The 25,877-nt window shown below is 40.3% G+C and overlaps 1 protein-coding gene across 3 annotated transcripts in view; it reads left to right on the forward strand.

Moving 5' to 3' along the window:
* The window catches only part of LOC111161406 (tropomodulin 2), a 67,455-nt gene extending 41,832 nt beyond the window's left edge, over positions 1-25,623 (forward strand). Inside the window, exons 4-9 of one of the 3 annotated variants that reach the window (XM_022525025.1) lie at positions 1,456-1,542; positions 5,155-5,285; positions 7,301-7,408; positions 16,058-16,201; positions 21,699-21,843; positions 23,737-23,781. In XM_022525025.1, coding sequence (XP_022380733.1) covers positions 1,456-1,542; positions 5,155-5,285; positions 7,301-7,408; positions 16,058-16,201; positions 21,699-21,843; positions 23,737-23,771 — 650 coding nt within the window. In that variant the 3' untranslated portion in view covers positions 23,772-23,781. Of the gene's footprint in view, positions 1-1,455; positions 1,543-5,154; positions 5,286-7,300; positions 7,409-16,057; positions 16,202-21,698; positions 21,844-23,736 lie in introns of all 3 variants that reach the window. The other 2 variants (XM_022525042.1, XM_022525033.1) reach the window with 2 other exon arrangements.
* The last annotated feature ends 254 nt before the right edge of the window (positions 25,624-25,877 follow it).

Here is a 25,877-nt window from a genome sequence, read left to right on the forward strand (position 1 = left end):
GTGAGGTTTAGGTAAGAAAGAATGCCAGTCTCTGTGCATGTTGTTCTGGCTGGTAGAGAGCAGAAAGACAGTCATCAAGGGAGCAGCAGCTGACTTCCAAGACAGCCCTTCCTACAGCAGCTGGAGCTCAGCATGGTCACAATTCTGAGGGTCTAGAGAGTCCATCTTGTCAGTGCACATAGGAGCCGTCGGTTTGAGGCTAATCTACTAGCCAGATTCACAGGGAATGGATGAAACAAAAGTTAAAAGTTGGCAGTGGGAGCCAAATTATAATTAGAAGTTGCTTAGTGAGTATAGGGCCAAAGCAAGATATATTTGGATGATCCGTGGCCTATGTTTATTAAATAGGGTGTCTCCTCTCTAGGCAGTGCCAGATACATAGTGACAAATTCTTATTTATTTAACAAGAATTTGTAAAGTGCTCAGAACAGTGTCTGACGCATGAGAAGTGATTTCCCCTTTGTAACACTTAAAGTATAATTATTTTCCCTACCTTGCCAATGATGAAGCATGCTCAGAGGCATTTAGAACTTCCCAAGGCACACAGGTATTATGGGACAGAACCAGGATTCCGGATCTGGCTGATGCTCCCGAGTGCCGCCCTTAACCCTAGACTTGCTGGCTCTAAACATTTGCCCTTTACTAGGCTGCTACTGGCTGCCTCCCTTCTCCTAATGTGTAGATTACAGTACAGCTGAGGAGCTCTGAGATATTCCTCTGCCTCCTGCTGACAGATGACCTGCTCTGGGATCCTTCTCCAGGCTGCCAGTCTCTTTTGTATAATTTCACTATCAAAGGCAGTGGTTGCCTTTCAGCACATTCTGGCCGGGTGCTTCTTCTTCCATCCTTTGCTGCCTCCTGGTGTAAGCTCCCCATAATACAGGAGCTGCAAAATCTTGGTATGCATATCCGACCTTTTACTGCTGACATCTGTTTTCTTTCCCATCCCACAGTGCTCTAAACTGGAGAGAACAACTGCTGTTGGTACTGAGAGATTGGGGTGGCTTTCCCTGAAAGAGGCTCATGATCTTTCTGCCGTTTGCTATAATCTGTATAATGTTAGATCCTACAATATCCTTAGACTCAGTCCCACACTCACATTTTACAGGCAAGAAAACAGAAAGGTTGAGTCTACTTAACTAGGAGGTCTAAGCAAGTTTTCAGTAACTTGAGGCATAACTAGACCACTGCCCTGCAGATGGGTCTCCCTATATAGCCACAGAAAGATATGTGAAGATTGCTAGTGGCAATGGAGAAGGATTGGAAAGGGATTTTTTAAAATATGTAAGCTTATTCAACACTACATGTGTCCCACACACTGTGCAAGGCAAGGGGGTTCTGGAGACTTACTTTATAATATGAAGAGTTGATATTCAAGGGGCAAGTTAACATTGTGGACATCCTAACATGCCTTCCCAAGCTTATGATACATTTACTGATTATCTTTGTTTCTAGCTGTTCTTGGGGTACACAATTTACTCAACAATCCAAAGTTTGATGAAGAAGTGACCAGCGCTAAAGGTGGCAAAGCACCTGTGAGAAGTAAGTTAATGTGGAGTCCATGGTCTGTGAAACTTGGGAGCTCCAAGAGTTTGTTGGTAAGAGGGAGGCCTATTGACTGGGCTGCCTGTTGAATCAGATTTCTACCCTGTAGACTCCGCAGGTGGATTCTGTCAGTTTGCCAAGGGTCAGTCACTGGAGAAGTGTACAGTTTATTAGGTTCTCTCACTGACTCATTCATTAGTCATCTACTGAATACCTGCCGTGTGTCAGGAAGGTTCTAGGCTTAGGTACAAAGATAAAAAATGGCCTCTGCCCAAAGGAACTTACCTATCCAGGGTTAGGATGGACCAATAAAATCAGTAATTTTGCTCCAGCATGATCTAGGTGCTGTAAAAACTTACAGAAGATCATAGCTCTTCTTAGATTAATTGTATTTTATTCTCTTTGAAGGAGTTTGAGCAGGTACTTTCTAGTCTGAGCAGCATGTTTACAAACCATCATTTATACTGGGCTATTTATCCAGACCATAGCAATGTTACTTTTCTTTTTTTTTTTTTTTTAGCTTTTAATATGTGCAGATGAAAATGTTTATCCTTTTAAACTTGGATATCAACGGGTAACATTCTGACAACACGTTGGCTATTAAAAGTCTGATGCATTGTCTTCTGGGCTTTTGTGCATATACATATCATTAAGTCTTTTTAAGACTATTTTTTTAGGGAAATTTTAGGTACACAGCAAAATTGAGCAGAAGGCACAAAGATTTCCCATATACTCCTTGCCCCAATTCATGCACAGACTCCCCCAGTATCAACTTCCCCCATCAGTATGTTACACTTGATGAACCTACCTTGACACATCTTTACCACCCAAAGTCCATTGTTTACATTTGGGTTCACTCTTGGGGTTTGGACAAATGTCTAGTGACATGTGTCCCCCATTATAGTATCATGCAGAGTAGTTTCACCATCTTAAAAATCTCCTCTGCTCACCTATTCATCTTTCTCCCCTCTAGCTCCTGATGACCACTCACCTTCTTATTCTATAATTTTGCCATTTCCAGACCATCATATGGTCAGAATCATACAATTTGTAGCCTTTTCAGATTGACTTCTTTCACTTAGTAATATACATTTAAATTTCCCCCGTGCCTTTTCAGGCTTGATAGCTCATTTCTTTTTAGCACTGCATAATACCCTGTTGTAAGGATGTGTTTATCCATTCACTTACTGAAGGACATCATGGTTGCTTCCAAGTCTTGGCAATTATGAATAAAGCTTCTATAAGCATCGATGTGTGGATTTTTTGTGTGTATATGAGCTTTCAACTCCTTTGGGTAAACACGAAGGGGCATGATTGCTAGATCAAATGATAACGGCATGTTTAGTTTTGTAAGAAGCCACCATTATCTACCATAGTGGTTGTAACATTTTGCATTCTCACTAGCAAAGAATGAAGGTTTCTGTTGCCCCACTCATTAGCTAGCATTCGGTTTTATCAGTGTTCCAGATTGAGGTTATTCTAAGTGGGTAGTAGTATCTCATGATTTCCATTTGCACTTCTCCAATGACATATTATGTGGAGCATCTTTTCATATGCTTGCTTGCCATCTGTATATCTTCTTTTTTCAGGTGTCTATTAAGGTCTTTGGCCCAATTTTTACCCAGATTGTTGTCCTATTGTTAAGTTTTAAGATTCTTTGTGTATTTTGGATAATAATCCTTTATTAGATCTGTATTAATTTTAGTGAAGTCCAGCTTTTCAATTCTTTCTTTTCATGGACCAAGCCTTTGGTGTTGTATCTGAAGAGTCATTGCCAAACCCTAGGTTATCTAGATTTTCTCCTGGGTTGTCTTCTAGGAGTTCTATAGTTTTGCATTTTACATCTAGGTGATACATTTTGAGTTAGTTTTTATGAACAGTATAAGGTCTATGTCTAGATTCCTTTTTTTTTTTTTTTTGCATGTGGTTGTCTCATTATGCTAGCACCATTTGTTGTAAAGACCATCTTTTCTCCATTGCGTTGCCTTTGCTCCTTTGTCAAAAATGAGTTGACTGTATTTATGTGGCTCTATTTCTCGGCTCTCTCTTCTGTTCCATTGATCTCTTTGTCTAGTCTTTCACTACTGCCACACTGTCTTGATTACTGTAGCTTTATATTAAGTCTTAAAGTCTGGTAGTGTCACTCTAACTTTGTTTTTCATTTTCAATATTGTGTTGGTTGTTTTGGGTCTTTTGCCTCTCCATATAAACTTTAAAAGTAGTTTGTTGATAAATACAAAAGAACTTGCTGGGTTTTTTACTGCAATTGCATTAATCTATAGCTCAAGTTGAGAAGAACTGACATCTTGACATCTTGACAACTGACATCTCCCAGTATCTCTCCATTTAGTTCTCTTTTATTCTTTTCAATAAAGTTGTATTGTTTGCCTCATATAGATCTTGTACATATTTTGTTATATTTATATGTATTTCCTTTTACATTAACTTTTTTTCAAACTGTGGTTCTCTTCTTTTATCGGTACATGTAGGTTTGCCATATTCTTTTAATGAATAGGTAGCACCTTATTATGTGATATGCTGTAAGTTCTTTAGCCATTTTCACATTGGTGAAATTTTGTTTATCATGTTTTGCTGTCACAAGCAACAGGTCAGTGAACAACCCTAATATATGTCTTTATGTGTCCATGCTATTTTTTCTGTAGATTAGACTCTAAATACATAACTGTTGAGTCATAGAGTACCGACATTTTCCATTTTGATAGGTGAGGCCACATGACTCTCCCAGAAAGTTTGCATCAGTTTATCTTCTCACCAACAACATAAGACAATGTGTTTCCCTCCACATTGCTGCCAATGGCACATGTTATCTCTTTTCACTTTTTTTTTTTTTTTGCTACTCAAAAGGTATTTCATTTTTTTATTTCACAGTTTAATGACTTTTTATATTTTTGGTTGAGTGGCAAAGACTCTTCTGATCATATTATTTGTTCATTTCTAATTGACTTGTCTACTGATCTGTAGGAGCTCTGTGTATATTGAGATATTAACACTGTGTATGTTTAATATATGCTGCAAACATTTTCTGTTAACTGCTTTTGAGAATTGTTCCATTTTGCCTTTCTATCCCTTTCTCTTTCCATATCTTTGTCAAAATTAAAGCTCCAAAATGGGTATCTGAGAAGGGTGGGTAGAGTCAAGAGGCCAGAGGGGACACCTGGCTGGCTCTTGATCTTGGGGTCATGAGTTTGAACCCCATGTTGGGCATGGACCCTACTTAAAAAGAATAAGTAAACAAATATTTTTAAAAAATATTCCAGAAGAACAGTATGGTTTTGGAAATGAAAAGACTCTATTTCTTTTTTGCATCTCAGATCCTGTGGCTTGATTATTATAGTCTGAAAGTAGTCCATATACAGCAGGTGAAACTGTAACTCCGAACCATACCATTCCTATGCTTACTTTGTTGAGAATAAGCTGTACTATCATTGATATTAGAGTATTATCGGAATCTGAGCATAGGAAGGAAAGTGCGTTTTGGGGGAAGTCATCTCTGATTTTGGCAGGAGAGCCCCTACATTTTCTTTTTAAAATTAAAATTTGTTTTAAAAAAAGGGCAAAAATAAAATATAATTAAAATGTATGTGTTAGATGTGGTCAAAGGTGAGAAGGTCAAGCCAATATTTGAGGAACCGCCCAATCCTACTAATGTGGAAGTGAGTCTGCAGCAGATGAAAGCCAATGATCCCAGCCTGCAAGAAGTCAACCTCAACAACATTAAGGTATTTCATTATGGTTATTGTCAGTCACTTGATGTATCATGAAGTTAGAAAATTTAACAGCAATAACCGATTGCCTGCTTTCACACCTGGTTCCAATCCCTTGTAGTCCCCAATTATGAGGCAAGATATCCTGTTGCAAAGAAGGAATTTTTAAAAAGTGATTTCTGGAATTCTTCGGAAAGAATCATAGTATTTGTGTTAAACATATAATATTGGTTACCTACTGCTGGGTAGTAAATTACTCTAAAACCTGGAGGCTTAAAACAACAAACATTATTTCACATAGTTTTTGAGTGTCAGGAATCTGGACTTAGCTGGGTAGTTGTGGCTCGGGGTCTCAAGTGAGGCTGTTAGTAAAGCTGTCATCAGGGGTGTAATCATCTGAAGGCCTGACTGGGGTGGAAGGATCCACTTTCAAGATGGCACACTCATGCGGTTGTCGGCAGGAGGCCTCCTTTTCTCACCACATGCATGGGTCTCTCCATAGAGCTGTCTCAGTGTCCTCGTGTCATGACGATGTGCTTCCCTCAGTGCAAGCGGTCAAAGAGAAAAAGAACAAACAGGAAGCCACGGTGCCTTTTATGGCCTATTCCCTGAAGTTACAATTGTTACTTCTGCTTTATTCTCTTTGGTAATTAGTCATGTCACTCTCAAAGAGAGGGGAAAGAAGGGTGTGTGTGAGATAGATAGGTGGACAGATAGAGGGAGAGAGAGAGAACATTGCCTGTATCTATTTTGTTGCTTCTTTTTGGGCCAACATCTGCCATTTAATAATAATAATTGGCTTACATTGAGTACTCACTCTGTGCCATACCCTTTGCTAAATACTTGAAATTTATTACAGTAGTTCCCTGTTGTCTGTGGTTTTGCTTTTCATGATTTACCCTCAGTCAACCACAGTGCAGAAGTAGGTGATCCTCCTGACGTACTGTCAGAAAATCAGGAGTAGCCTAACCTTATATCACGGTGCTATGTCATTTACCTCACCTCACCTCACCTCACCTCATCACATGGGCATTTTATTATCTCACATCACAAGAAGAAGAGTGAGTATAGCTATATTTTGAGAGAGAGAGAGACCACAGTCATATAACTTTTATTATAATATATTTTTATAGTTACTCTATTATTGGTTACTGTTGTCAGTCTCTTACTGTGCCTAACTTATAAATTGAACTCTATCATAGGTATGTATGTATGTATAGGAAAAAAACAAAATACATATATTGTTTAGTGCTATCTGTGGTTGCAGGCACCCATGGATAAGGGGAGACTACTGCATCTCATTTAATCTTCAGTGCCACTTAAAGGGGTTAAGTTGCTCATGGCCACAGAGATAATCTGTAGGCATCCAGGACTCATGTCACCCTCTAGTGCACCCCATGTTGCCTCCCTCCCAGTGGTCAGGACCGTGCTGAGTGCTGTGGAAGAGGGAGTAGGAATCATTTGGTCTTTATTCTGAAAGTCTTATATTAGGAGAAAAACACTAAATAAATAATTACAACGTGATGTGGTAAACCCCCAAGTGTTATGGAATTGCAGCTGAGGAATTTTTTCATCTTGCCTAGGGGAGTCAATAAACAAAGGAGGTGATATTTCAGCTAGGAATTAATCAAAGAAAAGGACAATAGAATTTCCAGGTGAAGGGAAAAGCCTACCTGAGGGTGTGGAGGAGAGAAAGAGCATGATATGTTTAAAGATTGGCAAGTAGGTCAGTCTGGCTAGAATATAGAGAATGAAAGAGAAAAGGAGGGAAGTTGGGTATGTACATAATTTCTTGGCTAAAGTGAACAGAAAGGTGATGCTAGAATGTCTTATTGTGTTAGATTCCCTTATTAGACACTAAGTGGTGCTACTGGCCAGGAAGGCGTGGTGGCTGGAAGATGGCTAATGAGTCTTTTAGAAAGGATTTAGCTATCTAAACCCATCAGGTATTTAAAAGCTGTGGGTCCTTGACTTGGGGTAGCTGGGACTACAGAACGGTTTATCAACTGTCTGTGTCTTCTTCATTTTAGAACATTCCAATTCCAACCCTGAAGGAATTTGCAAAAGCTCTGGAAACCAACACTCACGTAAAGAAGTTCAGCCTGGCTGCAACCCGTAGCAATGACCCTGTGGCAATTGTGAGTAAAATTTTAGAAAAAAAAAATTTTTTTTTAGAAATATAACCTAAGAGTGCCTGGGTGGCTCAGTTGGTTAAGTGACTGCCTTTGGCTCCGGTCATGATCCTGGAGTCCCAGGATCAAGTCCCACATCAGGCTCCCTGCTCAGTGGGGAGTCTGTATTTCCCTCTCACCCACCCCCCTCCCTCTCTCTCATTCTCTCTCTCTCTCAAATAAATACAATCTTAAAAAAAAAAAAAGAAATATAACATGAAAGTATTTAATTCAATAGAAACTATCTTTAAGGGGCGCCTGGGTGGCTCAGTGGGTTAAGCCGCTGCCTTCGGCTCGGGTCATGATCTCAGAGTCCTGGGATCGAGCCCCGCATCGGGCTCTCTGCTCGGCAGGGAGCCTGCTTCCTCCTCTCTCTCTGCCTGCCTCTCTCCCTACTTGTGATCTCTCTGTCAAATAAATAAATAAAATCTTTAAAAAAAAAGAAACTATCTTTAATTTGTTTTACCAATTAACAATTTTTAGATCTGATAAATGTATTTTCTACACAGTTAAACACCATCAGTTATAATGAGACAATAAAACAGAACCCAAATGTTAGGCACTTTGAATTAAATAAAATTTTGTGAGCACTACACTTTTAGGTGAAAGAAATAAGATTGGATTTGTCATTTAGCTAAATAAATATTTAGAGTTTGCTCTGCGCTTAGTACAAGTTTTCTGAAACTTTTGTATCTACGTGAACATTCTGGCACAGTCCATGGATATTATAAGACCCCCAAATCCCATAGGAAGTCAGCACATATAAAAGGATATTTCATTTTAATCTTTGAAATGGAGTAGTATGTTTCAAAAATACTTTAAACAATGAAATCTTAAAACACTTTTTTAACACTGTTAACCAGAATGTGAAAAGAATAACCAATCAAAAGCCCTGTTCCTGGGTGGGAGATTGGGTGAGCCTTGTGGTGGGTATTAAGGAGGGCACGTATTGCATGGAGCACTGGGTGTGGTGCATAAACAATGAATTCTGGAACACTGAAAAGAAATTTTAAAAATAAATAAAAATTAAAAAAAAAAAAGCCCTGTTCCTTCCATGCATTTTAGGTAATTTGACTAAATAAGGACTCCCTGGACCCAAGTAAGCACTACAACTATTACCACCATCAATGTTATTACTATTAATAGCTAACATTTCTTGGGCAATTAGTAAATGTCAGCAGTAATCTCTGTGCTTTACACACATCAGCTAACCTAATCCTCACAGTAATATTACGAGGTATGTACTATTATTAGTTCCCACTTTAACAAATAAGCAGTCTCAGGCTCAGAGAGGTTAAGTATCTTTTCCAGGGTAACACAGCCAATAAGTGGTACCGCTGGGTTTTTCTGGTACTATAAGCAGGATGCTTTAGCCATCAAGCTATGCTTGATGTACATTTGTACACCATGCCTCCCTGTCATACAATTGCTAAAATATGTCAGTTTGGGGCAGCCTGAGCATCAGGCTGTGGTTCTATAAACATCTAATGCTCAGCCCTTGAATCAAGCTGGAAAAACAAGTTTTCTTGACTTGATGTGATTTAAAGTAACATGTCTGTTGGAAGACCTAAAATAGCGTTAAAAATAGGTAACTTGTGGGAGGTTCCTGGGTGGCTCAGTCAGTTAAGCATCTGACTCTTTGGATTTCGGTTCAGGTCATAATCTCAGGATGGTGAGATCCAGCCCCAAGCTGGGCTCTGCACTGAGCGTGGAACCTGTTTAAGATTCTCTCTCTTTCCCTCTGCTCCATCCCTAAAAAATAAAATAAAATAAAATAAAATAACTAAAATAAAATAACAGACAACATGAAAGTAGTGGCTACCTATCCCAGTGCTGGCACAGTACATGTTCGAACACCACTTGTTAAAAGAATGAATGAACATGCTCTCCAAATTCTCAGCAATCAAGACTATTTCCATGCTGTCAATAGCATGTATAAAAAGTGTAAGTATTCATGTAACAGGGCCTAAGCTACAGAACTGATGTTTTCACCAGCAGTTACTACATATGTAAATGTGTAAGTTGAAAGCAGTTTTGAATTTGAAACCTATAATTAAAATAGAAAAAGAGAGGGTGTCTGGGTGACTCAGTGGGTTAAAGCCTCTGCGTTTGGCTCAGGTCATGATTCCAGGGTCCTGGGATTGAGCCCATCCAGCTCTCTGCTCAGCGGGGAGCCTGCTTCCTCCTCTCTCTCTGCCTGCCTCTCTGTCTATTTGTGATCTCTCTCTCTGTCAAATAAATAAATAAAATCTTAAAAAAAAGAAAAAGAAAAAGAGCAGAACCAGATCATTGGTAAAGGTGAAGTTAACAATTTAAGGATTTTTATCAGTATATGATTTATATAACCTCTGTTGTTTGGTAGATTTGTTTTCAATAAAGCAAAATATTCGCAGTACATTTTGTATCTAAGTGACTAAAGGGATGAATAAAGAAATGATTGTCACCTCAATATAATACGTTGCAGTAAAATTGCAGGGATGGAAATAGGTTATAGTCCATTGTCAGTACCACCAGCTAATAGTCTAACTCTTTTACCTGGTCAAATAGATAACTTGCTAAAGGACTAAATAAATTCTAAATCTAGTAAACTCTTCCATACTGTTTCTAATGCAGCAACCATGTGTTGATTGCATATCATGTGACAAGCACACCACACAACTGAAAGGAATAGTTGCAGTCCTTAGGGTGTGAAGCGACAAGCCTCTCTGGCCTGATTCCTGGGTGGGATCCTATGGTCCAGCCCTCACCTGGTAGCCCTCAGATGGTTCTCTTTTCAGCCATGCCAGATCCAAGAAAGAACCTTTCTGTAGGTTGAAAATTGGTTGATTACCCCAGAGGCAACAGAGAGCTTCAAAAGGTGATTATGACTGAACAACTCACTGTAAAGAATTAAAGATGGGGGCTCCTGCCTGGCTGGGCTGGCTCAGTTGATACAGCATGCGGCTCTTGATCTTGGGGTTGTGAGTTTGAGCCCCACTTTGGGTATAGAGATTACTTTAAAAAAAAAAAAGAAGAAGAAGAAAAGAATTAAAGATCAGTGTTAAAGCAAAGAATTTCAAGAAATTTTTCTTTTTAAAATTCACAAACAGAAGGGTGCCTGTATGGCTCAGTCAGTTAAGCATCTGTCTTTGGCTCAAGTCACGATCCCCAGGTCCTGGGATTGAGTGCCACATCAGGCTCCCTGCTCTCAGGGTAGCCTGCTTTTCCCTCTCCCTCTGCCCACCTCACTCATTCTCTTTCTCTGCCCACCCTGCCCCATGTCAAATAAATAAAATCTTTTAAAAAGCTGCAGAAAATTAAGTTCAGAAACAGATTCAGTGAGGCACTTGTGGGATTATTGTGAACGTACGCAGATTATGTGTATGTGAGATGGCGTTATCCCCATTCTACAGATGAGGCAACTGAGGCTTGAGTAACTTCACTAAGATTACACAGCATGTAGACAAGCCAGGAAGTGCATTTAAGGAACCTGTAATCAAGTTCAGTTCACCATGCCCCAAGCACTTCTGTGTAGCCACATCTTTAGCAGGGAGCAGAAAAGTCCAGATACATTAAAAAATGCTTTTACTATTAACAATGATGCCATATAAGTCATGAGTTTAGGATGACACTGTTCATAACAAATAAAATGAGAGCCACAGATGTAAGCCACAGGTATGATTTAAAAATTTTTCTAGTAGCCACATTAAAAAAAAAGAAATCAATGGAAATCATTTTAATAATGTATTTTATTTAAACCAGTATGTCCCAAATATTATTTCAAAATATAATTTGAAAGTGTAATAAGGTATTTTCCTTACTTTTTTTCATACCACATATTTGAAATCCAGTGCAAATTTTCCATTTACAGCATGTCTTAATTCAGACCAACCATTTTCCAAGGGCTTAAGAGCCACATGCGTCTTGAGGCTACCCTCTGGATGGTCCAGGTTTGGATAATGCAGGACCCTAGCTTTCCATATAATCCTGTAAAGCACAGAAAGCAAAACCTCCTCTTTAAAAATGTACTTCTAGGGGCACCTGGGTGGCTCAGTGGGTTAAAACCTCTGCCTTTGGCTTGGGCTGTGATCCCAGGGTCCTGGGATCAAGCCCCGCATTGGGCTCTCTGCTCAGCAGGGAGCCTGCTTCCTCTCTCTCTCTCTCTCTCTGCCTGCCTCTCTACCTACTTGTGATCTCTGCCTGTCAAATAAATAAATAAAATCTTTTTTAAAAATGTATTTCTACTGTAACTATTTATATAACATTTAAGAAATCTAGTCTTCGTTTTACTGATGCTATCCCTAGCACATGTAATAGATGCTTAAATATTTGCTGAACTGAAATTAACTTGGGCCTGCAGCCCAGGGTTATGTTTGGCTGGGTCTCCCCTGTTTTGTTCAGTATGAGAAAAGTGTTTTCTCAGTTTAAAAGAAAGTGGCAAGATCCTGGCTACTTGCCAGGAAGTCCTGCAACTTTTTTTTATAAAGGCCTAATTGCTTCGACATTCTGTTATTCTAATAATGAACATAAATCTTGAAGCCTTGAGTGTCCATAAGGAAAAGCCTGATGTATTTCCTTCTGATGCTGTAATTAAAATGTGTACATTTAATTCTAATTAAGGACCTAGCAGTGAATAAATAACGCTTTAATTTACATGGTGTACAATGATGTCAGTCCAAATCTTTGAGCTTTCTTTGCAGTTAAAGCAACTGTTTGACTAATACAAAAGGATTATTCTTCTAGTCTGGTGCTTCTCAACTTGGGGTAATTTTGCCCTCCAGGGGACATTTGGCAGGGTCTGAAGATATTTTTTGGTTGTCATGACTGGGAAGAGTGCTGTTGGCTTTTAATGGGTCTCAGAAGCTGCTAAACATCCTGCAGGACACAGGATAACGTCCCACAACAAAGAATCCTCTGGTCTCAAACGTCATTGGTGCCAAGGTTGAGAAATCCTGTTCTGGTCCCAAGTTAGATTCCTTCTCTTCCTTCTTCCTATGTTTTCCACCATAAAAACAATTAAAATCATTAAGAAGTTCCTTGTTCCATTTCCCAGAGCAATCAGTATTAGCAATTTGTTTTTCATTCTTTTAATTGTTGTCTTTATGACTTTAATCAAAGTGGTTCTCAATCCTGAAATAAAATCTTTTCTTAAAAAAGAAAAAAGGGGGGGCACCTGGGTGGCTCAGTCAGATAAGCATTTGCCTTCAGCTTAGGCCATGATCTCAGGGCTTTTTAAAAATACAGAAGTCCAGAGATGCCTGGGTGGCTCAGTCAGTTGGGTGTCCTGCTGCTTGGTTTTGTCTCCAGTTGTGGTTTCAGGGTGGTGGGATTGAGCCCTGGTGTCAGGCCGTGTGCTCTGCATAGATTCTGCTTGTCCCTCTCCCTCCCCACGACCACCACCCCCTCCCCCTGCTTCTACTCTCTCTCTCACTCTCTCTCTCTCTCTCTCTCTCAAATAAATAAATAAATAAATAAATAAATAAATAAATAAAATCTTTTAAAAAATTATATAGCAATCCAAGCTACAGCCCAAGATTCTGATTTAATTCATCTGGGGCGGTTTATATATTTAAAGCTTCTAGATCATTCTAACATGCAGGCAGAGTAGAAAACCCCTGATATACATACTTTTTTGTTTTTGATTTATCATCTTAGGTAATTTTTGTTTCTCTATTAGAAAAGCTGAGAGCGATTCTATACTCTGCCTTCATCCCTCTCCTTTTTCTTTCTCTAAATTGTAGCTATTCCATTGTTTTCACATATTTCAGCTTTATATATGTTTATGCCCTTATAGTCTATGTTTTGTATATGGATTAATTACAAAAATTTAAAACTTTTCACCAGTATTTACAATTACCTGGCTATGTAAATGTGTAAATCTCCGTTTTCATGGGCCTTGCTATCTACTGACTAATGCTGGTCTGAGTCTTGTTCCTTTGTAAGTAACTTGTTTTTTCTTACTAGAAACTTTTAGGACTCTCTCTTTTCCCTTGGAGTTCTGAAATTTCACTTGTATGTGCCCGAGCATCCAGTGGGTTCTTTCAGATGAAGACTCATAACTCTCAACTCTAGGAAATTTGTTTCCTATTTAATTTTTTTCCCTTCTCTTGTCTTTTTTTTTTCTTTTGTCCTTCTGAAACTCCTACTAAATGAGTGTTGAACTCCTTTGTCTTTACCCATACCTTTTAATTTGTCTCATATTTCCTAGCTTTGTCTTTTTACTCTATCCTTCTCAAGAATATCCCCAGATTTATGTTCTCACTCACCAACTTAGTCTTTCAGCCATGCTCATTTTGTAATTCTGGATGTCCATTACTTTTCCTTATTTCAAGGTAGTATTTGAACTTCTCAGAACATTTTCTTATTCAAATTCCTCTTTTTTTCTCCCCACAATAGCCAGTGTTTATTTTATGGATACAGTGTATTTTCTTTCTTTTTCTTTTTTGGTGGGAAAGAAGAGGGAGAATAACAATTAGAAATTTTACATTAGTTTCTGTTCCCTGAATAATCTCTGTTCTCTCTATGGCATATTGTCCATTTGGCTAACTTGACTTTTCTCTTCCATGAGGTTGGTTTTCCTACTTTTTCTGGCAATCACTGGTTGCCAGACTTGCAGAGAACGAGGTGGTATTGTGTAAACCTGGATCATTTCCTCGAAGTTGTGTTGATCTGTTTCACCAATAGACCTCTCCTTAAAAGGGAAGCCCTTTCTGTTTCCTATTTGTCACCATCCAACAGGCTATGTATTTTATTAATTTATCAACTGCCTTCTTAGGACAGAGATTTTTGTTTTCTCTGCAGCTGACACATTGTAGTAGCCCAATAAATAGTCTTTTGTGAATGAATGAATGCTTTTGTAAGCAGGCAGGTGGATTCACTGGCAGCGCCCTCTGAAGAGTGAGGAGCTGACAGGTGGCTGGGAGTATGCCACAAGTCACAGCTAGGAGGGCTTCACTCTGGGAGGGGTTCATTCCTGCACATGGCTGCCTCTCCTCTCCATTTCTCCCACATAGTATCTGATGGGAGGTGTGAAGGTGCCTCTGTTTCTGCACACCTTCCATCTCAGGTCCTAGCCTCACAAGAGGCTCTTCCTGGGAAGGTTTTCATTGACAGTGGTGCTGGCAGGTGTTTCTTTTCCAGGAAGATGCAGGGAGGATGTGCTTTCCATCTGCTCTAGCTGTTCCAGTCTGTTCTTTTTTAAAGATTTTTTTTTTTTTTTTTTTTTTTTTGGACAGGGAGAGAGGGATCACAAGTAGGCAGAGAGGCAGGCAGAGAGAGAGGAAGGGAAGCAGGCTCCCCACTGAGCAGAGAGCCCGATGTGGGGCTTGATCCCAGGACCTGAGATCATGACCTGAGCTGAAGGCAGAGGCTTAACCCACTGAGGCACCCAGGTGCCCCCAGTCCATTCTTAAGACAGTTCTTTAATGAGATGCCCTGGTCGGGACTTACTTCTGGTGTCTCAGGCAACAGCTTTTTTGGTGGTCATTTCTCCACCAGTCTGTCTTTTTTCTGTATTTCAGCAATTCTTCAAAGTAGTGGCCCTCTGTTTTTTGTTTTTCTTGCACTGTGAGAGTTCGGTCACTTAAAAATGGTATCTTTTCTTCATGCCTGTGGCAAACTTTGGGTAAAAGGAGAACAGGCTGGTGCATGTATATATCTCTTGTTTTGAACTAGAAGTGTCCAGTGGATTTGCCACTCTGAATGGTAATTATATTCCAAAAGTTATTTTCGAGGAATTCTAATTTATAGATGACCTGAAATAATATGACTAAACCAGTAGTGCCACATGCTAGTCAACAATAAAGTGTTCTAGTCAACAGCAAAATAATTCTGAGATCAGGTCCTTTCTACATTTCTTCTAATGTTTAAATGTCTTTTTCTTGGGGCTCCTGGGTGGCTCAGTGGGTTAAGCCTCTGCCTTCGGCTCAGGTCATGATCTCAGGGTCCTGGGATCGAGCGCCGTGTCAAGCTCTCTGCTCAGCAGGGAGCTTGCTTCCCCCTCTCTCTGCCTGCTGCTCTGCCTACTCGTGATTTCTCTCTCTGCCAAATAAATAAAATCTTTAAAAATAAATAAATGTCTTTTTCTCAAAAAACAAAAAAGGCAAAAAACAGACCCCCCCCCACACACACAGAAAACAAACTGATAATGATAATAGATGGTAGTGGGATTTTACTTAATGTTCTAACCCAACAAAGGTAAACACTTTGTAATCCTTTTTTTAAATTAAATTAAATTTATTTATTTATTTGTCAGAGAGAGAGAGAGAGAGCACAAGGAGGCAGAGTGGCAGGCAGAGGCAAAGAGAGAAGCAGACTCCCCACTGAGCAAGGAGCCCGATGCGAAACTCCATCCCAGGACCCTGGGATCGTGACCTGAGCCAAAGGCAGCCACTTAACCAACTGAGCCACTCAGGCAACCCAACACTTTGTAATCCTATGTCAGGATTTTTTGTTTTTTGTTTTTGCTTTGCAGGTATACAAAATTCATAAGTCTGGGCTGCTGGACTGAATTATTCTTAGTTTGATTTAACTAAGTTTTTCTTTAAGTGTATAAAAAACCTCTGTGTTTAATTTGGGGCTGGGGAGTTCAGTAAATCAATTTTTGGAAGCATTAATGGTTACTTTTTGCATAATAAGGCTTTTGCAGATATGCTGAAAGTGAATAAGACCTTGAAAAGCCTCAACATCGAATCCAATTTCATCACTGGGACTGGGATCCTGGCCCTGGTGGAGGCATTGAGAGAGAATGACACCCTGACCGAGATCAAGATCGACAACCAGGTATGACTCACAGGGTACATGTGAACTGGGGAGCCACACGGCAGTGAGTTCAAAGTCAAATTCTGTGACTCAATTTGATGTTCTGGCTTTCCTGTAAGTTACAATATCTGGGGTCCGGTGGAGTGTGTGTGAGCGTGCTTGTCAGTAACAAAATATGACATATGGTAAGACAGAAAGGGCCAGCTCTCCCCCAGTCCTCGGCTAGTCAGACACCAGGGGAGACAGGAGGTGGGGCCAGAAGTGTTGACAGCCATCACCACCCTTGCCTCCCACCAGGAATCTCAGCCAGTCCTGTTCCAGCCTTGCTGTTGCATCTCACTGGGGCTGTGACAGATTGGCCGTACCCAGAAACAGACTCCTTGCTCTCAGTTGGAGGTTGCCAGTGCTGGGGGGATAAAAACAACAAAAAACGAGCAGAACTGGACTCCTGCAGTTTGTGGCTAGCTGTCAAGCCTGTTTGGAGGAATCCAGGTTCTAGAAGATGGTCTGGCTTAGAGGAGCAGGCCACACCCACAGTGCAGTCACAGTCTCAGCTCTTTGCAGTGTCTCTTAGGTTCCCATCAACAGCCAAAGCAAGCTGCTTGTCCCTGCGGCCACATCCTCCCAGATCCCGAAGACCTTTTCCCAGCATCCGCCTGCCATGTTTCTACTTGCTCTGCAGCCTTCAGCTGGCTCCTGCTGGACGGCAATTCTCAGTTCTCAGCACCATGCTGTGCCCTGCCCCTTTCCGTACAGGGAACTGTCTGCCATGGGACTCTGTGATTCTGAAAGGCCTAGACCCTGTTTAGTGGGAAGAAAGGACCCTGCAATGGAACAGTTCTCCTATGGAGTGGTGGCAGGGACCATGGGGGGAGCACCTGCTGAGAGTGCCCCCTGCATGTCTGGAAATTCCCCAGTCTAACAGCTGATAGAGCTCCAGGATTGTACCAGGACTTATTCCCTAAGTATGGAAACCCCCCATGAATAGGTCCCATGAATAACTCTACTTCCCTTTTTTTGGCTAATGAGGACATGTGGGCTGCTGCAGTGCAGGTCTTCCTCCTCTCCACTCCTCCAGAGGCTTGCTGCTGGGGGAGCAGGGGAACATACAGAAGACAGGTGCTCCTTTCCTCTTTCTCTCCCCAGAAGGGATGCATCCCCAAAGCAGCTTTCCCAAAGGATGATATGTGAAGGGAGTATGCACACCCAGCCATACACCCTCAGGAAGCTCAAAGCCGTTATCCTGGTGTGTGTCCAGCTGCTAGTATATTTAAGAAGAGGATTTGTCAGGGAGTGGGAGAGTGGGGAAATGAGCCAGAAAGAAATATGAACTGAGAGAAAAGCAGGGATAGCTCAGGAATATTTACCAAATGAACTAGTATTAGGAAGAAGTGAAATGAGCTCTTAGCATATTATTTCCAGGACATCTACAACAGAGGTGGATATGTGTATTTAACTTCTTATGTTGGTTTACGTCATTATAAAACCCCATATCTGACCTGATGTTCCAGATACTGTGTTCCTGATTTCTTGTAAGATACCACCTGTTAAGATGGCCATTTAAAATATAGTTAAATTTGAATTTCAGATAAATGAAAAATAATTATTAGTATAAGTATGTACCATGGAATATTTGGGACACACTATACTAAAATATATATATATTTCTTTTTATTTATTGAAATTATTTGTTATTATTAATCAAAATTCAGGTTTAACTAGGTGTCCTGTATTTTTATTTGCTAAACCTGGCAACCTGACATCTGATGAATGAGATGGAATCCCAAACATTGAGAATAGAACAGCTTTTCATAATGCATGTGAAGAAGATCCTGAAATACAAAGCCTGAATTTGCTGTCTTAAATCTCCTTACATCAACCTTATCACCCTTCTTCAGTCCTCTGGGATGAGAGCATGTCATTTTTCCACTTTATTCCCCAATATGCCTCTGAAATATCTTCTTTGCATTTGTTATAAGAGGATTGAGACTTTCTAGAGCAACTGGAAAAATTCTTTGCTTTATTCCAAGAAAGAGGAAATTCAGAGTCAGAACTTGATTTCCATCCAAATTTTGTTTATTGACTCATAGGCTATTAGAAGTAGACCTCAGTTTCCTCATCTGTGTAATGAAGGGTTTGAAATAAAATAATCTGCAAGACCGTTTGGTCTCAGCAGCTTAGACCAATTTAGCATCCTTTGGAGTGGGCAGCTGCACTGAAATGAAGGCCTGCTGAGAACCTGTCACTGGGGCAGGCTGCCGTGGCTAGGCTCCAGGTAAATAGGTAATGATTTAATCAGATGCTCCATGTGAGAGGAACAATCGGTGACGCATATTAATGAAACAGATGGGTAACTGCTAAATAAATTTGAGTAAACAAAAAAGGTCATTTGAAAAAAAAACAGAAGAAATGTATGTTTAAACTTTTATTTCCCTTCTCCTTTGTATTTAGTGACTTATAAAGAGGAAACAAATAAATTATAAGAAATTTAGACCTCCATTTGTTGCCCTGGGTTTATATAACACAAAAGACCTCAAATAAAAAGACTCAGGCTGAGAAAGAAAGATGCCCTATGTTACATTACTTTCTCCCCTCCATTTTCAGCCCCTCCCCAGTATGCTTTTCTGCAGCTCCTACATCCCTTATATAGCCAGCAGCAAACCCATCCTGCATGTTACCCAAGCACAGGACTCCGAAGGCGTGAGAACTGTGAGGGGTAGTAAAGGGACTTTTATGTCATCCTTCCCCATCAGCCACATCCAGCATGAGCTCCTTCTGCACTTGGATAGCACTACTTGGCTTAATTCAGGGGCATAGGGCATAGCTAAGGGGGCCCCAACCGTAGCTCAGGTCTCAATCTTTAGCACAGCCCACTATTCTAAAGCATGTTGTGAGCTAAAGTTGTTCATGGAACTGTGAGGTCAGGATCCCTTTTTTGCTGCCTCTCCCTCCTATTAGCCTGGAATGCTAAGCTCTAAACTGGATACCCAGAGTTGTTATTGTCTGACTGGAAATACCACATTTTGTTAATTTCTTGGGGGGGAGAGACTGGTTTGACAGGTTGCTGGGTGAAAAGAAAGAAAAGGAGCAAAGAATTAAACCTTTGGACTCACCTAGAACACAAAAGTTTTTCCCTAAACTTTTCTCCTTCATCTACTCAATACTTAAATTTTCCAAATTTAAAAGGTATATTTTAAAATATAATAAAAATATAACAAACAATCAAAACTGCAGGATCCTGGGGTGCCTGGGTGGCTCAGTGGGTTAAAGCCTCTGCCTTCAGCTCAGGTCTTGATCCCAGGGTCCTGGGATTGAGCCCCGAATCGGGCTCTCTGTTCAGCAGGGAGCCTGCTTCCTCCTCTCTCTGCCTACTTGTGATCTCTGTCTGTCAAATAAATAAATAAAATCTTTAAAAAAAAAATTTTAAACTGCAGGATCCTGGCACAGAAATAGACTTGGCAGAACAATGGATTCCAGAAACACATCCAAGTATACCTGAGAATTTTGTAACGAAGTTCCTGTGAGGAAAGGATAAAGTAGAAGATAGTGGGACTATTTCATTAGCATTTTGAAACAAGATTAAGTTGGGGCTCTATCTTGACTCTTATACTTAAATTCATTCCAGATGAAATGAAGATTTGAATATGAAAATATATGGAATCATAAAATGGAAGAAGTCAGAAGGTTTTCTGATAGAAGAGATCAAAAGAGCCTTCCTAAACATGATGTAAAATCTAGGAGATTGATACAAATTTAGCCATATGAAATGAAAAGAGAATCAAAAAGAAAGTCAAAAGACAAACTTAACAACACATTTGACAGAAGGGTAGTTTCCTAATATATAAGAAACTTACAAATTAATAACAAGAAAAAAGGAACCACGGGCTGGTAAAAAAAGAAAATACACAAATGACAGAGATTGGTATTTTCTTATTTATTTATTTATTTATTTATTTATTTGACAGACGGAGATCACAAGTAGGCAGAGAGGCAGGCAGAGAGAGAGGGGGAAGCAGGCTCCCCACTGAGCAGAGAGCCCCAGCGGGACTCGATCCCAGGACCCTGAGATCATGACCTGAGCTGAAGGCAGAGGCTTAGTCCATTAAGCCACCCAGGCGCCCAAGATTGGTATTTTCAAAAAGAGAAATACAGATGCATAAGAAAAGTAATTGTTCTTATTCATAATTTGAGAAATGCAAATTAAGGCAATTAAATAAATACAAGTGAAATATAAATCTTCACCTGTTAAATTGACAGAGGGGGAAAAGATTGATAATATCCCATGTTGGCCAGCATAGGGAAAATAGTAAATCTGAAACACTGTTAGTAGGAGTAAAAAACTGTCATACTTTTGAGGGTAAGTGAATATCAAAATTTGAAACATGTTTACTCTTGGGCCCAGCCCTAATTTGCCTTACAGGCACACTTGCAGAAATGTCCTAGGATATACTATATGTGCAAGGGAAATTCACTGCAGCATTGTTTGGAATAGTAGAAATGGAAAAATAAAATGTTTCATAACAAAATGCTCATATAATCCATTTATATGAAAAAGCACACATGTACATATTAGGCAGACATATGAATGTATAGAAAATGTCTTTAAATAAATACTATATGCCAAACTGGCTTTCTCTATGGGGAGTGGAAATACTGAGGGAAGGGAGCTTTTGTATTTTATACACTTCTTGTGTGCTTTTTCTAAGTAAGCCTATACTTTTTAATTTAAAAATTTTTAATAAATATATTATGGAATTTTTTTTGAATTTTAATTTTTGTTAAATTTTGATTTTAAATTCCTATATTTGTATGCCCCTGGGTTTTCTTTTTAATTCTAATTGTTTTTTTCTTATATATCTCAACTTCCAAAAAAAAAAAAACAAACCAACCAAGAAACCTCTTTTCACCAACTTAAAAAACTTGGGGATTTATCTACAGCCCAATAACCCCTTCAGTGTTTTTTAATTCCGGTGGCTATGGTTCAAACCACAATGTAGTTTCTTTGGGAACTCCCACTGAGACGCTGGTGAGAAAGAATGGCCAGCTGGTTGATGACCTTTAATTATTTTTGGAAATGGATTCCAGAATAGAAATTTCAGTAATTGGATTGATTGCTGTAAGACAGTTTCAACTACTTAAAAACACCCTTTGTTTTAAAAAAGAAAAAAAAAACACCTTTGTTTAAACTGTAGAAACTGGGGTAAATTGGAAACACTGAATATTTAGTTTTGCTCTAATTTTACATGTGGAATCATTTTTTCCCTCATAAATAATTTGCTTAGTCTTTTCAGTTCAGCATGTCAGCAGATTTGGCTGTCTGTTGCATTTTGCTTCTAGACAAGGAGCAGGTCTCAAATGACTATGGGAGAAAATATCTCCAGTGACTTTATTCCTTTCCATGTGAGACTTTTGCCCCCTTCCCTTTTTGTCCAGCAAGTAGCTTTGCATCTCTCCCATGCAAGTAACTGTTTCCTCTTTCTTCCTGATCGTCCTGTGTCTGTTCCGCACCTGTAACCAGAGGCAGCAGTTGGGAACGGCTGTGGAGATGGAAATTGCCCAGATGCTCGAGGAGAATTCAAGGATCCTCAAGTTTGGATATCAGTTTACCAAGCAAGGGCCTCGAACAAGGGTGGCAGCTGCCATCACAAAGAATAATGACCTGGGTAATGCAGCCCTAATGTGTGCTGTTAGCAATTAGAAGAGCAGGATGACGGTTTATTTCTCCACTTCAGATACGGTATCTCACAGACCTCATTCCCCTGGCCTTTCCTATCAGCCCTGGATCAAAGGCACATTGTTACGTTATCGTAGGAATTCTCATGAATTTCACAGTGTTTCAGTTTTATTGTAACATTCTCTCAAGAAGAGCTGTTTGTTCTTTTTTTCCAGACAGCCTTTGATTTTTGCTTGGTTTTCTTTATGTATTTGGTTCTCCTTTCTTACACGTATTACCCTATGTTGTTATCTGCACCAGACGATGGATACAGTGACATGGAGATTCCCAGTTCACTTATGTTTGACCCCCGACACTCCTCTCTTGCACTTGGGTTTAAATACAGTTATGTCTGATACTTTGGTGATTTCCACGTGAAATAAACTAGTGGAGCTATGTTATAAAGGTTAAACTTAGAAGTAGCTTTTTCAGGTAGCCCCTCATTAATTTTTCCTGCTCCTTACTCTTTGCTGAGGATCCTTGACATTTCTTCTGTTAGGATGAGAGGGGGCATATCCTGGTCAACCGCAGCACAGAAGACTGGGACAGACTGGGAAGGCTTGTTCTGGGCACAGCTCAGTCACCTGAAGCAGCATGGCAAAAGGACATTCAGGAGCAGACAGTCACTTGGCAAGCAGCCAGCCAATAGCAGAACTCTGTCCCCAGTTTGAGGTTCAGGGACAGATGCTAGACCTTGAACAGGAGAACTGGGCACATTTGTTCTACCAAGAAGCGTGCTGGCCACAGGGAGGATTTGGGTTGTAGACCAGACAGAAACCAGGAGCTGGAGCCAGAAGGGGCAGGTAAAGATAAATGCACATCTCCCTGCCCAGGCATCCTCAGCCAAGATGCTGAGCCCCGGGCGAGGTAGGTTATGTGGCCTCTAGAGGCTGGCCAGGCATATGGCAGTTCTTCCCGTGGGGAATGAGGCGAGGGGGGCGGCCCCGCAAATAGGGCTTTGGGGAAGGATAGAGACAGCAGTCAGAGGACAACTAGGAGAACGGCAGGGAGTCCGCAGCTGAACAACATGGGGACCAAAAAGAAACAGGCAAAAGAAGAGGCTGGGAGTAAATGGAAAAACGATCATGAGCCCAGGAGTGGTGGTGATGGGCAATAGCTTTTGTCTCATTTTCTGTGGGCTGGGCTATTTAAAGTGGAAAGTTAGAGCAGGACCGCAGCCAGGGCACCTTTTCTGCGAAATCGAGGAAGGTTACAGTAACCCTTTTCTGACCCACCAGACAGGCCTGCAGGTGGAAAGGTGAAAGGGGGACATGGGTTGCAGAAACTGGGAATGGGCCATTGGGGAACCCTGATCTCTGAGTTTGCCTGCCATCTGAATCATCCTTTCCTTGGAAGCTGATACTTGGGGGGTTTTATATAAAATGGGTTTAGAAACTTGGAACATTGTTTGCAGCTCCTCCTGGTTGTCAGGCCGTAAGCAGCATTCATAGATTATAAATGTGTCGTCCTGGGGAGTTAAAGGCAGCTGGAGGTCAGATTGCACAGAGGCTGAGCTGTGCTGTGGATAAGTGACCATGGAAATACTCACAAGTTCACTGTTTCATGGGTCTATTCCGGACCTGCTACTCCGTAGAAATTTCTAACACTCAAGTTCCCAAATATCAGACATGACTTTATTTAAAATGTAAATTCCACAAGACACTAGGTAGTGAAGTAATTTCCATTTATATCATGTAGTGGGTAATTGAGTATTGAAATTTAAGAAAATCATATCCTTAAACAGGTGGTATTGCTGTTAGTGTGATTAATGTTGTTGGTCTGGAATTGAAGGACCGTTCCTTCAATTTACCTTTTCTTTTTCCTGTCTTTATTTCTCACCTAGTTCGTAAAAAGCGAGTTGAAGGAGACCGAAGGTAAACTTCTGCAAGAGAAGGCAGAGTTGTACCATGGTGGCCAATGAAAAAGAAGCAAGCAAAAACTCTTCTCCTTCCCCGTCAGGACCATTTTACCCAAGGTTGTGCATTTCCGTTAACCACCCAGCTAATCATGTAATTGTTGTTCTTTTTTAGCACTACTTATTTATCTTGGATTTTTTAATATATACAGTTGTCTCATTTGCTCACGGGCACCTCTGGCCACTTGTACCAGTGGACCTCAGCAGACCTTAAGTGGGTAACAGCAATTGGAAATTACTTCACCACTTTCATGTTGGGTTGTCTGGCTTTCTTATGTGAATTTTTTTTTTCAAATCACTGAAAGGAATTTAGTATATACATGTATTTATAACTGATTACGATAGAGGCCTATCTCTGTTTACATGCATAGCTTTGAGTTAGGCTGAATACATCAGAAGTACTCTTCTGACCACATAAGAAGTTAGTATTGCCAATCTTTCACTGGATGAGAAAATGTGACTAACTTGGAACAAATTCTCCCCTAGTTCCAGAAAAATCACTAAATGCACATGCCCCACTGTTTGAAGACCAGTGGAATCATCTTCTTGAAAGCAAGGCAGCATTATGATACTTTTAATACAACATCAGCAAATAAGTCTGAAATAGTCACCCATGAACGGTCTTCAAGGCAGACTTACAGGCAGCAAAATTAATCAGCACACCTACTTTTATTGATGATTCAACACAAATTCGATCTTTAACATGACTCTAATAGATAACTTTCTACAAAGCTGTTTTAAACTTTTCCAGACGTGATGGGAAATTTTTAAATTTTAGAAACAGGGTGGCTTTTAAAACAGTACATTCCTCAATAAAACAAAAATAATTGCACCTTAGTCAGAATCGTCTGATACATATGACTGAGTCATTTGGGCAAAATTTAAAAGCATTTATTGCTTTACCTTTAGTGTGACGAGATCACAGAATGAAATGTGAATGTTCCCGTTATGTATACAGACATTTGTCCATACAGCATGCTTTATCCAGACGTTTGCAGACATCAGGGGTTAAAATGGGAATGATCGCTTCTCCAGATGTCATCTCAAGAACAAAGCCTGTGAATGTACAGCTGAGATGATTGTGTGGTTGTGTGCAGTAGCTTCTCATCTAGCATTGCAACAGTATGATGCTCAACTAAGGAAACTCAGGACTTCAGCCTTTGGCTGAAGCTCCCAGGCCTCTGATGGCAGACAGTGCCAGAGGCTGTCGTTGGTGGCACTCGGACCCTGCCTCAGGCACCTCGGCCTCTCTCCCTTCTTCTCTCTTCTCCCCGCGCTTCCTTCCAACTCTTTCTCTTTTCCCTTTTGTCTGAAATCCTGAGCCTTGTAAAGGCGACCTCCCTCCACCTGGAGCTAAAGAGAGTGCTGACTCAGAAGAAGATGGGCCCAAGTCCAAAAGTGTTCAGTGACTGAGCGTTCCTGAGTTGCTCGATAGTAGTAAGACAAGCTAATGGGAAAACAATGTGTGTATTATTCCAGTTAGCTTGTAAAACGTATGGAATCTGGCTAGGAGAGCCTTCATGACATTGGCTGTTTTATCTGATTTGTAAGAACTCACATCTCTAAAATCCTTTGAGACATCTCATTTTCTTGACAATATTTTACATTTTTTTGAGGGAATAATGAGCAGAATATGTTGATAGATTTTGAATCCTCAAATCCTTTAGCTTTTGACTATATCTCTCTCTACAAAAGACATAGTAAATACCTTTTGGTGGTTTTCAATTTGATTTTTCCTTCCCTATTCATATAGGTGTGGTATATTGGAGCCAACTCATACAGGCTTACCAAGTACTAAATTTTCTTTCTTTTTTTAAAGATTTTATTCATCTGTTTGACAGAGACACAGCGAGAGAGGGAACACAAGTAGGGGGAGTGGGAGAGGGAGAAGCAGGCCTCCAGCCAAGCACGGAGCAGGGAGCCCCAGGCAGGGCTCGACCCCAAGACCATAGGACAACGACCCGAGCCAAAGGCAGACACCTAACAACGAGCCACCCAGGCACCCCTCAAGTATTAAATTTTCAAGAATTTTTGCAAACTCATTAAATACAGCCATTATTAAAAATTAA

The sequence above is a fragment of the Enhydra lutris genome, unplaced genomic scaffold (genome assembly GCF_002288905.1).
Source record: "Enhydra lutris kenyoni isolate GAN:26980312 unplaced genomic scaffold, ASM228890v2 scaffoldscaffold4, whole genome shotgun sequence".
NCBI lineage: Eukaryota > Metazoa > Chordata > Mammalia > Carnivora > Mustelidae > Enhydra > Enhydra lutris.